This window comes from Danio aesculapii, chromosome 5, assembly GCF_903798145.1.
Source record: "Danio aesculapii chromosome 5, fDanAes4.1, whole genome shotgun sequence".
Classification (NCBI taxonomy): Eukaryota; Metazoa; Chordata; class Actinopteri; order Cypriniformes; family Danionidae; genus Danio; species Danio aesculapii.
Window position 1 is genome coordinate 73,870,228 of NC_079439.1, and position 13,289 is coordinate 73,883,516.

The 13,289-nt window shown below is 40.7% G+C and overlaps 1 protein-coding gene across 2 annotated transcripts in view; it reads left to right on the forward strand.

Moving 5' to 3' along the window:
* Positions 1 to 13,027, forward strand: part of LOC130229864 (nucleus accumbens-associated protein 2) — a 32,444-nt gene extending 19,417 nt beyond the window's left edge. For both annotated transcript variants that reach the window (XM_056458879.1, XM_056458881.1), the window contains exons 4-7: positions 4,054 to 4,230; positions 6,137 to 6,242; positions 8,019 to 8,116; positions 9,541 to 13,027. In XM_056458879.1, the coding sequence (XP_056314854.1) occupies positions 4,054 to 4,230; positions 6,137 to 6,242; positions 8,019 to 8,116; positions 9,541 to 9,989 (830 nt within the window). In that variant the 3' untranslated portion in view covers positions 9,990 to 13,027. The remainder of the gene's footprint in view (positions 1 to 4,053; positions 4,231 to 6,136; positions 6,243 to 8,018; positions 8,117 to 9,540) is intronic.
* Positions 13,028 to 13,289: the final 262 nt, after the last annotated feature.

Sequence of the window (13,289 nt, forward strand, 5' to 3'; positions counted from 1 at the left end):
TCTGACAGCCTCACCCTAAATGACTGATAGCCCCGCCCTAAAGGACTGATAGCCCCACCCTAAAGGACTGATAAATCTGCCCTGAAGGACTGATAGATCCACCCTAAAGTAATGATAGCCATGCCCTAAAGGACTAATAGCCACGCCCCAAATAACTGAAATAACCGGCCCTAAAGTAATGATAGTCCCGCCCTAAAGGATTGAAAGGCAGGCCTAAATGACTAATGGTCCCATCCTAATGAACTGTTAGCCCTGCCCTAAATGTCTGATAGCCTTGCCCTAAATGTCTGATAGCCCCGCCCTAAAAAACTGATAGCCCTGCCCAGAAGTAATGATAGCTTCGCCCTAAAGGACTGATAGCCCCGCCCTAAAGGACTGATAAATCTGCCCTGAAGGACTGATAGCCCCACCCTAAAGTAATGATAACCACGCCCTAAAGGACTAATAGCCATGCCTTAAATAACTGAAAGCCGGCCCTAAAGTAATGATAGTCCGGCCCTAAAGGACTGAAATGCGGCCCTAAAGTAATGATAGCCCCACCCTAAATAACTGAAAGGCGGCCCTAAATGACTAATAGTCCCATCCTAATGAACTGTTAGCCCCGCCATAAATGTCTGATAGCCCCGCCCTAAATGACTGATAGCCCGCCCCAAATGACTGATAGCCCCACCCTAAAGGAGTGATAAATCTGCCCTAAAGGACTGATAGCCCCACCCTAAAGTAATGATAGCCCCGCCCTAAATGCCTGATAGCCTCGCCCTAAATGACTGATATCCCCGCCCTAAAGGACTGATAGCCCCACCCTAAAGGAGTGATAAATCTGCCCTAAAGGACTGATAGCCCCACCCTAAAGTAATGATAGCCCCGCCCTAAATGCCTGATAGCCTCGCCCTAAATGACTGATATCCCCGCCCTAAAGGACTGATAGCCCCACCCTAAAGGAGTGATAAATCTGCCCTGAAGGACTGATAGCCCCACCCTAAAGTAATGATAGCCTTGCCCTAAATGTCTGATAGCCTCGCCCTAAATGCCTGATAGCCCCGCCCTAAATGCCTGATAGCCTCGCCGTAAATGCCTGATAGCCCCGCCCTAAATGCCTGATAGCCTCGCCGTAAATGCCTGATAGCCCCGCCCTAAATGCCTGATAGCCTCGCCGTAAATGACTGATAGCCTTGCCCTAAATGTCTGATAGCCTCGCCCTAAATGTCTGATAGCCTCGCCCTAAATGCCTGATAGCCTCGCCGTAAATGACTGATAGCCCCGCCCTAAATGACTGATAGCCCCACCCTAAAGGGTCGATAGATTCCACACTAAAGCATTGAAAAGAGGGGAGGGAATGTTGTGGTATTTGATTAAAGGTTATGAGGGCAAACTAATGAAGTGCACTGCTGCATCATTTAGAACACCAGCACTAGTATACACACACACACAATAAATGTAAACAGAAGAAGAGTAACGCCTGATCTCAGGCTGACTTTAAGCCGAGTGACGCTGCGCTTTATGTTGGAGTGGATTTGACTGGATGTGAGTGCAGTACAGCAGAGTTTGTGGCGTCAGTAAAGCTGATCTTCTGGAGTGTGTGAGGAATCTAAACTCACTCTCAACACACTGATCTGAGGTCTGCTGGTGCCCTCAGGGGTCTCAGCTCTTCTGCTCATGTGTTGAGCATTATTGAGACGATCTGTGTGTGTGTGTGTGTGTGTGTGTGTGTGTGTGTCTGCTGGATCTCTCTCTCTCAGATGTGTTATCACTCCACAGGGTCACATTGTGGGTTATTTGAGACACACATTCTTCTTCTTCTTCTTCTTCTTCTGTGTGTGTGTGTGTGTGTGTGTGTGTGTGTGTGTGTGTGTGTGTGTGTGTGTGTGTGTGTGTGTGTGTGATGGCAGAGTGTCAGTTTAAGGACTCAAGGACAAACACAACTTTTCTATTAGTCGCTGGAGAGCCGAGCTTATTGAGTTCTGCCAATCTGATGAGTGCAGGAAAACAAAGAGCAGCTCTTTTCCATCCTAGCAGAGATATTTCACAGCAGAAACCAACTTAAAGGGAGAGTTCCACCACACACCATGTACTCTCTCCTCACTTCAATAATTCTTCTGTTAGAAGATATTTAGGCAAACAGATGGAAACTGGTAACCATTGACTTCTGTAGTATTTGTTTTTCCTACTATGGATGTCAGTGGTTACAAGTTTCCATCTGTTTGCCTAAATATCTCAGTTTATATTAATATTAAACACTTACCGGCCACTTTATTAGGTACACCTGTCCAACTGCACGTTAACACAAGTTTCTAATCAGCCAATCACATGGCAGCAGCTCAGTGCATTTAGGCATGTAGACATGGTCAAGACGATCTGCTGCAGTTTAAAGCGAGCATCAGAATGGGGAAGAAAGGGGATTTAAGAGACTTTGATGGTTGTTGGTGCCAGACGGGCTGCTCTGAGTATTTCAGAAACTGCTGATCTACTGGGATTTTCATGCACAACCATCTCTAGGGTTTACAGAGAATGGTCCGACAAAGAGGAAATATCCAGTGAGTGGCAGTTCTGTGGGCACAAATGCCTTGTTGATGCCAGAGGTCAGAGGAGAATGGCCAGACTGGTTCCAGCTGATAGAAAGGCAACAGTAACTCAAATAAGCACTCGCTACAACCGAGGTCTGCAGAAGAGCATCTCTGAAAACACAACACGTCCAACCTTGAGGCGGATGGGCTACAGCAGCAGAAGACCACACCGGGTGCCGCTCCTGTCAGCTAAGAACAGGAAACTGAGGCTACAATTCACACAGGCTCACCAAAACTGGACAATAGAAGATTGGAGAAACGTTGCCTGGTCTGATGAGTCTCCATTTCTGCTGCCACATTCGGATGCTCGGGGCAGAATTTGGCCTCAACAACATGAAAGCATGGATCCATCCTGCCTTGTATCAGCGGTTCAGGCTGCTGGTGGTGGTGTAATGGTGTGGGGGAGATTTTCTTTGGGTCCATTAGTACCAATTGAGCATGGCGTCAACGCCACAGCCTACCTGAGTATTGTTGCTGACCATGTCCATCCCTTTATGAGCACAGTGTCTCCATCTTCTGATGGCTACTTCCAGCAGGATAACGCACCATGTCATAAAGCTCCAATCATCTCAGACTGGTTTCTTGAACATGACAATGAGTTCACTGTACTCAAATGGCCTCCACAGTCACCAGAGCTCAATCCAATAGAGCACCTTTGGGATGTGGTGGAACGGGAAATTGGCATCATGGATGTGCAGCCAACAAATCTGCAGCAACTGCGTGATGCTATCATGTCAATATGGAGCAAAATCTCTGAGGAATATTTCCAGTAGCTTGTTGAATCTCTGCCATGAAGGATTAAGGCATTTCTGAAGGCAAAAGGGGGTCCGACCCGGTACTAGTGAGGTGTACCTAATAAAGTGGCCGGTGAGTGTATAATATATTGCATAATGGAATATAAAGGGATGTGAACTCTCCCTTTAGAAACATCAGCTCAGTTGCTGTGTTAAATAGAATAATCTAATAGAGCTAGCTATAAAAGCACAGTGTGTCATTTTCTCCACTAGAGGGCGTGCATTCACAACAAACAATGGCATATTTGGATGACTCCATGACTGAGGCCATATCCACACGTACATTTATAAGCAAGTTATTATTAAAGTTTTTATTCAACTCAAGTTTATTCATATAGCGGTTTTTCACAATGATTATCGTTCCAGCTTTACAATAAGGTGCACGTTATTATCACACTGCAGTCAAAATTAGAAACGTTACGAAGTCGTATAGAGGTTAGACAGTATATAAACATAGTTAAGCTGATGTTACGTCGTATATAATCTCCTGATCTTGTTTATCCTGTCCCTCCGCCTTCATTTACAGCAAAAGCGCACTGTGATGCATGTTAATGGTACTCTGGACCAACAGGGGGCGATGAAAGCCATTTAGAGATTATAAATAAAATAGATGATTACAATATTTACCTGTTGTGTTTTAATGCTGAAATGCATCAGTCCTGATTCGAGTGTGTGTTTCTGATGGTGGTTTTCAGTGCTGGAGAAGCCGGAGATGGCGGTGATGCCGGTGTCTCTGGACAGCCGCTCCAGTGTGTTGATCCGCCGGGATCTGGTGGCTCTTCCTGCCAGTCTGATCAGTCAGATCGGGTACCGCTGCCACCCCAAACTCTACACGGAAGGTGAACCGGGAGAGAAACTGGAGCTGGTGGGAGGTCAGTCACAAACACTGCGTTATTGTGGATGAGGGAGTTGTTGTGTTGCTGGTTGTGTTATGATTGGGTTGTGATTTGTGTTGTTGATTTTTTTTGTTTTTTTGTGGTTGTGTTGGGATTGTGTTATTATTGTGTTGTGTTATGATTGTGTTGTGATTTGTATTATGAATGTGTTGTTATTTGTGTTGTTTTTTTGTTTTTTTGTGGATGTGTTGGGGTTGTGTTATTATTGTGTTGTGTTATGATTGGGTTGTGTTGGGATTGTGTTTTGATTTGTGTTATGAATGCGTTGTGATTGATTATGATTTATGTTGTAATTGTGTTGTGACTGTGTTTGTGTTATGATTGTGTTGATTTGTATTGTGATTGTGTTGTGAGTGTGTTATGATTATTATAATTGTGTTGTGATTTGTATTATGTTTGGTTTATAAATGTGTTGTGATTGAATTGTGATTGTTGTGATTGTGTTATGATTGTGTTGTGATTGTGTTTGTCTTATGAATGTGTTGTGATTGTGTTTGTTGTTATGAATGCGTTGTGATTGATTATGATTTATGTTGTAATTGTGTTGTGACTGTGTTTGTGTTATGATTGTGTTGATTTGTATTTTGATTGTGTTGTGAGTGTGTTATGATTATTATAATTGTGTTGTGATTTGTATTATGATTGGTTTATAAATGTGTTGTAAGTTGTGTTGTGATTGAATTGTGATTGTTGGGATTGTGTTATGATTGAGTTGTGATTGTTGTAAATAATTGTGATTGTGTTATGGTTTTTGTGATAGTTGTGATTGTGTTATGATTGAGTTGTGATTGTGTTGTGATTGTGGTGATTAATTGTGATTGTGTTATGATTTTTGTGATTGTTATGATTGATTTATGTTTTCCTATGATTGTGTTATGATTGTTGTGATTGTGTTATGAATGCATTGTGATTTTATGATTGTGTTTGTGTTGTGATTGTTGTGAATGTCTTGCGACTGTTATAATTGTGACATGTTTGTCTCACAATTATTGTGATTGTGTTGTGGTTATAATTGTTGTGATTTTGTTGTGATTTAATTGAGATTGTTATGATTGTTTTGTGATTGTTGTGATTAATTGACATTGTGTTATGATTGTTGTGATTGTGTTATGATTGTCTTATGATTATTGTAATTGTGTAATGATTGTTATGATTGTGTTATGATTGTGTTGTGATTGAATTGAGATTGTTATGATTGTTTTGATTGTGGTGATTAATTGTGATAGTGTTATGATTGTTATGATTGTGTTGTGATTGTGGTAATAAATTGTGATTGTGTTATGAATGCCTTGCTATTGTTATGATTGTGATGTGTTTGTGTTACAATTATTGTGGTTCTGTTGTGATTGTGTTATGATTGTTATAATTGTGTTGTGTTATGATTGGGTTGTGTTGTGTTATGATTGTTTCGTGCTTTGGATTATGATTGGGTTTTGAATGAGGTGTGATTTGTGTTTTGATTGTTGTGATGCGTTGGGATTGTTAAGATCGCTGTAATTACGTTATGATTGTGTTGTGACTGTTATGAATTCATTGTGATTGTTATGATTGTGTTGTGACTGTTATGAATTCATTGTGATTGTTGTGATTGTGTTATGAATGTTTTGTGATTGTGTTATGATTGTGCTAGTTATGAATGCGTTGTGATTGTGTTATGATTGTTGTGATTATTTTATGATTGTTGTGATTGTGTTACGATTGTTTTGAATTTTGTTATGATAGCTGTGATTGCGTTGTGTTTGTGTTACGATTATTGTGATTGTGTTGTGATTATGATTGTTGTGATGTGTTGTGGTTGTGTTTGTGTTGTGTTATGATTGTATTGTAATTGCACTCTGATTATGTTACGAATGCTGTGATTGTGTTGTGTTTGTGTGTTCAGGTACAGGTGTGTTTATGACGCGAGGGCAGCTGATGAATTGTCATCTGTGTGCTGGAGTCAAACACAAGGTGCTTCTGCGGAGACTCCTGGCCACCTTCTTCGACAGGTCTGTACCGCGGTAAAGCTGCACTAATCACTGTCTACACATATTCATACAGACGCTTACCACGACTGCGGCCCGATTCACAATAATGAGGAAGTGGTTTGACCCAAAGCTCACACTCATCTGTTAGACGCTCAAAAGCATGTTGTTTTTCTTCATAAAAAGAGTACATACTTAGTAGTGTAAGTGTGTGAATTGGAACACAGCCCAAGTCTTTTAGTTTGGAAAACGTGCAGTGAAGGAATGCCGTGCTGTTGCCTTAGTTTTTAATGTACTTTTATATTGTAAATGCTTAAAAATAACGAAAGACTCAAGTATTTTTGCATAAACTACTTAATAAGTATACTTATTTTAAGTTTGAAAGAAGTATGCTAATTGCACACTTGAATAAATGTAGGGTTGTGCATTTTATTAAGGTTTTTCATCATTTTATTTGAATTATTGTCATCATAAAGACTTACTCGGTGCACAAACAGTTTGCACAATACAAATTGCTGTTGCACAAAAGCAGGCAACTGCATTATTTATCTATTACACAAAATACACTACTTCTCCATTACACAATAATAGTGGCTGAAATATAGTTTTGTCTAAATGATTGTGCTTCCAGAAGCCCTTCAGACATCTCGTTCTGCTTTTACAGAAACAGTGTTCGCAGCGTTACTGACAGACTGCATTTATTTATATGTTATGTATTTACACCGCGCTAACTCAGTGAAGCGCTCAGTCCGCATGAAATCAAAATATGCAGTGTTTATTTTGCTAGCACACACTGTTAGTCTTAAGGTGAACGATTAATCTGTGCAAGTGACTCCACTGTGAAAACAAAAGGAAATAAATAAAGGAATCTTTTGTTAATATTTCATCAGAATCTGCCCATGTGCTTCTGCCAACCGCAATCTTTCTCTCATGATTCTGATTGGCTGAATTATGCTTAGCCACGCCCCTCCATCTGTTAGTGACGGATGAGAGGTGGGGCTTATTAACAAAACCCCGCCCCCTTCTCAATATTCTATTTCAGTTAGAAAAATGCCATCAGACTGAAATAAAAGTCGGCAACTACTGTTTTTTATTCAATAAAAGAGATATAAACAGCTTTGTTTTGTTATTTTTGTTCTCATGAGATGTTAAAGACATAAAAATAGGACAAACCATACAAAGGCTACTTTTTTGTACATCTAGGGAAATATTAATTACGTTTAATATAGTTTAACGAGTGAAGTGTAGTTGTTACTAAAAGGGATACAGCAATGGCCAGAAGTTAATGAGAATTATTTATATTATTGATTAAATTACCCATTAATTGTATTTCATTAAAGTCTACCCCTACCCAACCCACACAGTACTGTATTTAAAACTGAGTATTATTCACATTATTTATTAAATTACCTATTAATTGTATTTTATTAACATCTACCCCTACCTCAGCCCTAAAGCTGTCCCTCACAGTAATGTCAGAACAGTAATTATACTTAGTATTAATCATATTATTTATTAAATTACCCATGAAACTCCAAACCTCATAGTAATATAAGAAAATATACATTTTTGTTGTACAGTGTCACAAAGATTGTGTTATATTGATGTGAGTATCCACAGCTGTATCCCTTCTAGACTTTACCTTGTATTCAGCAGCTGTATCCCTTCTAGACTTCGAAGCGATAGAAGGTAGTGATAGACTTTGTCAATACCATTAAGTGTGCATTTGTTACAGTGTGTGTTGTGTTGTGTTGTGTTTGTCTCCACTGCGCCCTCTGCTGGTGTGTGCTGGACCTGCAGGAACACACTGGCCAACAGCTGCGGGACTGGGATCCGCTCCTCCACCAGTGACCCCAGCCGAAAACCACTGGACAGTCGAGTGCTGAACGCCGTCAAACGTACACAAACTTAAATACATGCTTCATATTACTCTTATTATATCTGTTTGCCTTGAACATGTCATAGTATAAAATATCCATGTGAAATAATGCTATATATACTGTATTTATTATAGTATTTAAAGCAATTTGAGCATACTGTGGTGTTAACTATAGTGTACTGATAAACTGTAATAAATACCGAAGCATACTTAAGTTTTACTACAGTAAATGCTGGTGTATTACAGTATAATGATTGTAGAAAACTACAGTATTGAGTCATTTGTTTATATTACTGTAGTTGTTGTGTCACCATAGCAACTGTAGAGTCACCACGACAGATTAATTAATACTATATATGCTGTCGCCATAGCAACTGTAAAATCACCACAACAGATTATTATTATAGATGTTGTTACCATAGCAACTGTAGAATCACCACAACAGATCAATTATTACTATACATGTTGTGTCACCATAGCAACTGTTGAATCACCACAACAGATTAATTAATACTATATATGCTGTGTTGCCATAGCAACTGTAGAATCACCACAACAGATTGATTATTACAATATATGCTGTGTTGCCATAGCAACTGTAAAGTCACCACAACAGATTATTATTATAAATGTTGTTACCATAGCAACTGTAGAATCACCACAACAGATTAATTATTACTATAAATGTTGTGTTGCCATAGCAACTGTAGAATCACCACAACAGATTAATTATTACTATAAATGTTGTGTTGCCATAGCAACTGTAGAATCACCACAACAGATTATTATTATAGATGTTGTTACCATAGCAACTGTAGAATCACCACAACAGATTAATTATAATTATATATGATGTGTTACCATAGCAACTGTAGAATCACCACAACACATCAATTATTACTATAAATGTTAATACCATAGCAACTGTAGAATCTCCACAACAGATTATTATTATAGATATTGTTACCATAGCAACTGTAGAATCACCACAACAGATTAATTATAATTATATATGATGTGTTACCATAGCAACTGTAGAATCACCACAACACATCAATTATTACTGTAAACGTTAATACCATAGCAACTGTAGAATCTCCACAACAGATTAATTATAACTATTTTGTGTTGCCATAGCAACTGTAGAATCGCCACAACATATTATTATTACAGATGTTGTTACCATAGCAACTGTATAATCACCACAACAGATTATTATTACAGATGTTGTTACCATAGCAACTGTAGAATCACCCCAACAGATTATTATTACAGATGTTGTTACCATAGCAACTGTAGAATCACCACAACAGGTTATTTATAACTATGTATGTTGTGTTACCATAGCAACTGTATGCATTGTATGCAGTGTATGCATTGCTCTTCAGGCCTCTTCCTAATGAACACACACTCTCTCTGTGTTTCTCTGTCCGTCACCTGTAGTTTACTGCCAGAACTTTGCGCCCAGCTTTAAGGAGAGTGAGATGAATGTGATCGCGGCTGACATGTGCACTAATGCGCGGCGCGTGCGCAAGCGCTGGCTGCCCAAGATCCAGTCCATGCTGCCGGACGGGATGGAAGTGTACCAGAGCTCGGGTGCGGGACCGTGTGCAGGAGCGGGTCTGGGTGTTCCGCTGCCCTTCGAGATGGACTTTAAAAACCTGCTTCCTTCAGGCCTGAATCTGGAGCCGCGGCTGTACGGCGAGCGCAGGGAGCCCAGCAGGACTGACCCGCCGCTGGACGGAGATCCACAGCAGCACACTGGAGACCCAGAGGAGGCCCTGGGGGAGGGGTTTAGCCAGAGCGAAGGAGGGGCTGAGGAGGCCACACCCCCTGATGGACAGCAGGAGGAGGAGGAGTTTGTTAATGAGCTAAGAGTGAACAGACCGTGAGGAGCTGCTCAGACTGAAGGAGAAACACACATCTCTTTGCACACACACATGCATAATCACACACACCTATACAGACACATCTGTACACAAACATATATAGACACATACATACACACAAACACATATATACACTCATACACATAAATACATGCGTACATATATATTTACAGACATACAAACATGAAGACAGACACACACACATATATATATTTACATAGACACACACACACACACACGTATGTACACACGTGCATGCACGCAAATAAATATATACACAGACCTATGCATTCACATTTGTACACAAACACATATATACACGCATACACATACATTTACACACATACATACACACACACGTATACATACACATTTGTATGCATACACGTACATAGACACACACATACACAATATATACACACATGCATACACACACACACCTATACATTCACATTTGTACACAAACACACACACACGCACACACACACACACACACACACATCCAGTAAACAGTCTGCAGGATCATGAGCTGTGGTGGTGAAATGAAGCCGGCACTGCAGCAGATGACCTTCATTGTGAAACTCGAATATCACCTTCTGCTTTTTATCCGTTCTTCAGATCACTTTGCTATAAATACATCTCAAATCTCTCCCAAAACCATGACCAGATCAGCTTACAGGCCAAAACTCAAGAGGAGCAGAGGGAGGATCTACAGGATACAGTTAGCAGAAATCAGATCAAGCATGTAAATGAACGTAACATAAAGCGAATCTTTCCAAAGTTCACCAAAATCCCAAGTTTTGTGAGTTTGCCGCGTTTAAATCAAGATATTAGAGCAGCTGAATGTAGTATTGGTAACCTAGCAACTGACATTCATTCATTCATTCATTCATTTTCTTTCGGCTCTATTACAGAGGTCGCCACAGCGGAATGAACCGCCAACTATTACAGCATATGTTTTACACAGCGGATGACCTTCCAGCCGCAACCCAGTACTGGGAAACACACACACACACACTCTTACACTATAGCCATTTTAGTTTAGTAGGCCCAATTTCACACTTCCGGGTTTCTCAGTAGGGGAAACTGAGTGAACAGTGAATGGGAGAATACAACAGAACTTTCTTTTACAATCTTATTTGCTCAAATAATGACAGAATAACTCCACGATGGGGTTATAAAGGCTTTCAGAAAAAGGGAAGAGATTGTGTGAGACTGATGACGGCAGCGAGAGGAGAGAATAACCTCATATTTGCTGTCCTGTCCTATAGACGCTGCATTAGAAACACAGGCGGTAATTTCTTTTTTGTAATTTAAAGCAAAGATGATATAATACACACATAAATACATATAAATGTTCATACATTTAAAATATATATATATATATATATTAAAAACTTTAAAGGATTTAAGATGCTGATGACTGTTAAACGCGTCATAACAGGCTTGAGAAAAGCGCCTATAGCGCATGTGTTTGGGCTGTGGGGGAAACTGGAGCACCCGGAGGAAACCCACACCAACACGGGGAGAACATGCAAACTCCACACAGAAACACTTACTGACCCAGCTGGGACTCAAACCTGTGACCTTCTTGCTGTGACGCCACAGTGCTAACCACTGAGCCACCATGTCACTCTAAATGGGTTAGGGTTGGGCGATGTCGACCAATTTGGCATTGTACAATATCTAATGTGAAACAGAGGGAAGAACGATGGCATCTGATCTGGTCATGCTTTGTTGAGCTTCATCTCTAATTCTAGAAGATTCTGTTTGTTTATTGGATCGTTTAGAGCTCAAATTAAGCATTTTCTGATATTTAAAGGGACAGTTCACCTATTTCTTCATCCTCCACTTGTTCCAAACCTGTGTGTGTTTCTGTCGAACACAAATGAAGATGTTCTGAAGAATGCTGGAAAAACACATGTTCATGTCGGGGCCTGTGGCGTAGTGGAAAGTGCACCGCCACATGCACTCCAGTGTTCACGGCGACCCGGGTTCTATTTCCACCTTGAGGTCCTGCTGATCCTTCCCCTCTCTCTGCTTCTCACACTTTCCTGTTAATTCTCTCTACTGTCCTGTCAAATAAAAGTGAAAACCCCTGAAAAAATAATAATAATAACTAACAGTATTTGGGGTTTCTGCTGTTGATGTCAGAGGTCAACATTCTTCAGAGTATCTTCATTTGTGTTAAACAGAGGATGAAAGTTTAGAAACTCTTAAGTGTGAGTCAATAGTCATTTTTTCAGTGTACTGTCCCTTTAAGAGCTGCAGTTTTCAGTGTTTTCACACACTCACACGCACACACATACTCACATGTTTACACACATGCAATACTGCACATACGCAAATTAACACACTCTCACACATGCACACACACAATACTGTATACATGCACACACACACACTCACACAAATGCACACACTCAAACACGAACTCACACACACATACACAAATATACAGACACTCTCACACTTATACTCTCTCAAACACACACACACACACTCTAATATGCACACACAAGCACACACACACACACCCAATACTGTACACATACACACATACTGTAAACTCTCTTTTAAACACACACACACTCAGTCTCACACCTGTACACATGCACATAAACAACCACACACACACAGTACTGTTCATATACACATACACAGACAAACACACACACTCTTTCCCACACATGCAGTACTGTACACATGCACCTAAAGACACACACACACACACACACACACACACTAGAATTCACTCTCTCCTGCTTGCATGCCAAATCAGAGCCAGATCACTTCAGCCTCTATAATCTGCATTCCTGAACTACCAACAGAATCTGCTGATCTGGAGTCAGTCCGTCTGCAGGATCTGCTGATCTGGAGTCAGTCCGTCTGCAGGATCTGCTGATCTGGAGTCAGTCTGTACAGGATCTGCTGATCTGGAGTCAGTCTGTGCAGCATCTGCTGATCTGGAGTCAGTCTGTGCAGGATCTGCTGATCTGGAGTCAGTCCGTCTGCAGGATCTGCTGATCTGGAGTCAGTCTTTCTGCTGATCTGGAGTCAGTCTGTGCAGGATCTGCTGATCTGGAGTCAGTCCGTCTGCAGGATCTGCTGATCTGGAGTCAGTCTGTACAGGATCTGCTGATCTGGAGTCAGTCTGTGCAGCATCTGCTGATCTGGAGTCAGTCTGTGCAGGATCTGCTGATCTGGAGTCAGTCTTTCTGCTGATCTAGAGTCAGTCTGTGCAGAATCTGCTGATCTAGAGTCAGTCCATCTGCTAAATCAGCTGATCTGGAGTGAGTCGGT